Source organism: Melanerpes formicivorus, unplaced genomic scaffold, assembly GCF_026170545.1.
Source record: "Melanerpes formicivorus ecotype bairdi unplaced genomic scaffold, bMelFor1.0.p_v2 SCAF_72, whole genome shotgun sequence".
In the NCBI taxonomy this organism is placed as follows: Eukaryota; Metazoa; Chordata; class Aves; order Piciformes; family Picidae; genus Melanerpes; species Melanerpes formicivorus.
The window spans coordinates 2,593,387-2,598,083 of NW_027142424.1; the positions used below are offsets into that span (position 1 = coordinate 2,593,387).

At 50.2% G+C, this 4,697-nt stretch overlaps 1 protein-coding gene across 4 annotated transcripts in view; it reads right to left on the reverse strand.

Moving 5' to 3' along the window:
• The window catches only part of SETD1B (SET domain containing 1B, histone lysine methyltransferase), a 58,482-nt gene extending 53,789 nt beyond the window's left edge, over nucleotides 1-4,693 (reverse strand). For 3 of the 4 annotated variants that reach the window (XR_010990465.1, XR_010990466.1, XM_068163452.1), the window contains exons 1-3: nucleotides 1,233-4,693; nucleotides 692-846; nucleotides 166-264 (exon numbers count right to left, since the gene is read on the reverse strand). Coding sequence is in view for 2 of the 4 variants with exons in the window: in XM_068163452.1 (XP_068019553.1) it covers nucleotides 166-264; nucleotides 692-846; nucleotides 1,233-1,305 (327 nt within the window). In the remaining 2 variants the exon portion in view is untranslated. The remainder of the gene's footprint in view (nucleotides 1-165; nucleotides 265-691; nucleotides 847-1,232) is intronic. The other variant, XM_068163453.1, reaches the window with a different exon arrangement.
• Between the last annotated feature and the right edge of the window lie 4 nt (nucleotides 4,694-4,697).

Below are 4,697 nucleotides of genomic sequence, written 5' to 3' on the forward strand. Positions count from 1 at the left end.
TCTCGTTATCGTTATAGAAGAGGATTATTGTCAAACAGTTTGTTAAATAATAATGTTAACAGGAATATGACTGTCATTTGAACGGTCCATTAAACTATTTGCAACTCAAGCTTCACTCCTAGATAAACAAGAACATAGAGCTAAACCCAAAAGTTGGGGCAGTACCTTGAATTTGGGGACAGACAGTTCCAACTCCTTAGTTTTGGTCCATATTCGCCCTATTCTGGGATCCCTGACACAATCCACAGGAGCGATTCCCGAGTTCTGAAGGAAGGAGAGAAAGAACAAAACCAGCAGTAACAGGGCTTGAAATTTAAAACACAAATTAAAGAAAAAATAAACCCCAAGGAAGCACGGGCCATCTCAGAGGAAGGGGGAAGCGCACACACACATACACACACGTGTCAAATTGCAATACTGCTGGGAAATGCACACAGATTGGGAACACAGAAAGAAAGCCGCAGGTTTAGGTTCCTCCTCGAGCTCCTGACAGTTGAATGCACAGTGTCAGGTGGCACTAACTTTGGTGGCTGCATGTATCCCCCCCGAGCCCCCTCCCACACACATCTGCTACAGTGGGGATTACCACGACCCGGAGGGACCCCCCAGCCCCCAAAACGCCGGTAAGACAGAGGCAGAGGGGGGGAAAGCACAAGACAATGGGGGAAACCTATGACCGCCCCCCACTCACAGGCATGCTGAAATGTTGCCCATCGTAACGGTAGAGTTTGTGCTGTCCTTTCTTCAGAGCCGGGTCAATAATCAACTTGTAACTTCTCCAATGGTGATTTCTTTTCTCGACAGAAGTGCTAGCTTGCGTGCTGTTCTCCATTCCGTTGATCCAACCTGGACAGAGGGGGTCGGGGGGGTAGAAAGGGGGAAGGTGAAAAGAGGAAAAAAAAGAAAACACACACAGGCAAAACCATAAAGTTAGAAAAAAATAAAAAGAAATAAAATAATCAACAAAGACCTCTTCGTTGGCTTTAGTTGGGGTTTTTTTTGGTTGTGTGGGGTTTTTTGTTTTTTGTTTTTTTTAAACCAGCCGCCCGCTCTACACACCCAGGCAGGGAGGAAATCCACCGCGAAGAGAGCCCTAAAATGGGGGAATTGCCAGTCAGGTCCCCCCCTCCACCCCAGCCAGACAAGAGGCAGAGAGGGAGAAGGAGGAAAGAAGGAGAAGGAGGAAAGGGAAAGGAGAGGGGGGAAAAAAAAAAAAAAAGACCCAATCTCACTTGAACTCTGCTTTTTGCCATGATCTTCAGGGTGCTTGGCTTTTTCCCCCGCCTTGATCTCTCGGAAAGACATCGCGCTCGGCGGCCGATCGTCTCCGGGCGGCGAAAGGCGAGCTCTCGTCTCACATGGGACCGGTTACCGACGCGGGCTGGCCGCCAGGCTCCTGCCTCCCGTTTTCGCGAGCCACCACATATTGTGTGTGCTCGCTGCTGGCGGCGGCGGCCTCCCACAATACACCGCTGCGAGCGCCGCGAACGCCTAACCGCCCTCCGCCGCCTGCACATTCACGGCGGCCGCGCCGCGCAGCCCCCGGCCCGCGGCCGCCCGCCGCCGCCCCGCCGCCGCCGAGCGCCGCCGCATGGGCTGTCGCCGGGCTGGGTTGATTTTTTTTTCCTCCCCGCCCCGGGCTTAACGGCATGCGGGGGGGCGAGTGGAATCTGCCCGCTGCATTTACCTTAGCGCAAACTGTTTCTAAACAAGATGGACCTATAGGTGGGACAAGTTGGGTGGGTTTTTTGTTGGGCCTTTTTTTTTTTATAAGGGGAAGACTTCAGTGAGAACCGGACCGGGCGGAGCGCGGAGCCCGCCGCCCTGCTGCAGATGGGGGAGGAGGGGGAGGTGGCAGCGGCAGCAGACGGGGTGCCGTCGTCCGGGGACACACGACAGGAGTTGATGGGGGGAGCAGTTTTGCTTATTAAAGGACCGGGGCCGGCGGCAGCCAATCAGCGGGAAGCTTCCATTTTGTTTTAGGTATTAAAGGCCGGTCGGCGCGGTCCCGTCGCCGCTCGCCGGGGCGCGGAGTCGGGCGGAGCGCGGCGGAAGCATGGCGGGGCCGCAGCCGATCGGTGGGGCCGCGACGGTGGCGGCGGCTCCTCGGCCGCGGGCGGGCAATTGGCTGGTTAAAGGTAGTGGGGCGGCGGCAGCCAATGGGCGAGCAGCTTCCATGGGGCTTGAGTTATTAGACGGCGGTGTAAAAACATCCTTCAGCAGACAGCAAAGGAGAGGCCGAGAAACCAGGCAGCCATTTTTCTGCAATGGAGCGAAATGGCCAACTGGGCTTTTCCTTTGTTCCAAAACGGGGGATCTGCCATATGAATCCACACCGTCCACTCGCGGGGAGCGCTCAGGGTGGTGTTTAATGTTCTGGCACCATGGTAGAGGACTCACTGAAGAAGGAAGATTTAAAACAAAAAAAAAAGCCAACCCAAACTTTAAAAAAAAAAATGCGGATTTTTTTTTTTCCCTTATGATTCGGGATCCATCTTTGTCTTGTGTAACTAGGTCACGGCACACCCTATGTCAGCAGTTAGCAATTTCGAATGCCAACAAAAGAAAGTAAATAACATTCTTTTTAATTTTTTTTTCGTTGTTGTTTTGGGGGGTTTTTTAAGCTTTAATACAGCTGATGACTCAACAATAAATTTTAAGAGTACTTCCTGTATCAAACACTCGATTCCTGGCCATTTTTATTAACTCTGGGTGATTAACAAGGTAATGTTTTAAATGCAGGTATAGGAATAGTGAATTCTGGCAAAAAAAAAAAAAAAAAAGCTATTCTACCATAAGCTTTTTTTTCCTTTTGTTTCCTCTTACGTTGTAAGTACCCAATCCATTCTGTCCTTGCTAAGTGTAGTTTTCATGTGAATGTTACTGAAGTGGTCCTTATTGCTAAACCTTCATTTGCATGTCTTACAGTTGTTGGTTTCTTTTGTCTGTTATCTAAACCAATTTATGCTTTCTTTTGAAATATTTTGCATAGAAAGCAAAATACGTAGCTGTTTTGCCAAGATGTTAAGCTAAGAGATGCTGAGAAGTTATTTACAACCGGTAAATGTTAGCCAGGTGTTTTTTTCACACCAACATGTGCATCCTTCAGGCTAATTAGGAGAATATTTTCGGTGTCTGCGTTGCTCTGTGGAAAAACACTGAACGTCCTTTTTTATGTACAGAGCAAATCTGCCACAGGAAGGTAGATTTAAGCCTCGAGTAGGAGTCCTCGCTGCATATACGGTCAGTCAACATAGCTGGACAACTCTATTTTATTTTTTCCCCTTATTTTTTTTTTCCCCTTTTTTGATGCTAGACCACTGCTACACAAAAAAAAATCATCCTTTAACTATCTTTAACAAGATCCACTTTTGACTTGGCAAACTTAACGAGAGAAGTGGTCACACAGATAATATATATATATATTTATAGCCATTTTTTTTTTTTTTAAAAAGCGTTAACAACTTCACCTTCAGAGCTGCATTCAACTATGGTGCGCGGGTAAGTAAACCCTTTTGCCCTTGCAGAGGAACACATAGACCAGGCCTGTGCGGCTAACGTTATTGTCCTGGGCGGAAAGATCCTAATGGTCGTCTGTGTGAGCGCTGGCGATCTCCTCCTCAGATACATCTAAGAGCGTCTTTGAAACGTCTATTTTCAGGGAGGGATTTCTCTCTCTCTCTCTTTTTTTTTTATCCCCCCGCACAAAGCGCTTCGTCGTCCACAGCCCTGCTGTACTTTTTTTTCTCCTGCGGAGAGGCGCCGTGGATCCACTGCAGGCGTTGCGTGGCTCTTAACATTGAACGCACAAAAAAGTCTGCCTGAGAACAGTAAGATGTTACTGAGGTTCGGGTTTTTTTTTAAAAAAAAAAAAAAAAAGGCGAAAAGGCGGTGGTTGTGGTGGTTAGGGATCCCTTACATGTTTTATCCATCTAATTACAGAAGCTTGACCAAAAAACAAAAGGCAACAAAATGGGGGCAGGGTGTTTTTCAAGACGGAGTCTAATGGCGGATGTCTCGCTAAAAAGAGCTGTAAAATCCTTCAGACCGAGAGGCAGTGACTTGGAGAGAGAGGGGCAAAAGGAGGTCTGGAAGTAAATCCAAAATGAGGGAGTTTCCTTCCATGTGAGGGACCCTTTGCAGCCTGAGTTTTACAGTTGGAGAGCCGTGACGCAGTTGATATTCACAGCAGTTGTGCTTTAGTGCAGCCACCCTGCCCATGAAAATGGCCTCCCCGGCGTAGTCTGGTGGTTTTATTATGTGAAAGCCTGCGAAAGCCCCGTGTCCCGGGCGCCGGGAGAGGTGGTTGGCAGCGGGCAGGGCACTCCCGGTCGTGCTTCATGTTGTGTGAGGGTAGCCGCCATCATGGCTTCTCCTTCACCGCCGCGTTCTCCTCAGGGCTGGGGCGAGGCGGGCTCTCCCCCACTGCCTGGCGGCGCTCCGTATGCCGATCACTGGTGGAAAATGGCGCTTTTTTGTATATGTTCTTTTTCCCTCTCTCCCCTTTACCCGCCCCCCCTTCCCCCACCGCTGTGTTGAGGGGTTGTGGAAGGCGAAGCCGAGGGAGCAGGGTGCCTGCTGAATTTTTCTCCCCGTGGCTGCTTCGCACAAGATGGCCGCGCCGGGGAGCGCCCTGCAGCAGCGGGAGGCAGCGCTGCGGGCGGCGGGGCTGGCAACGCTCCAGCCCGGCTAGGGGA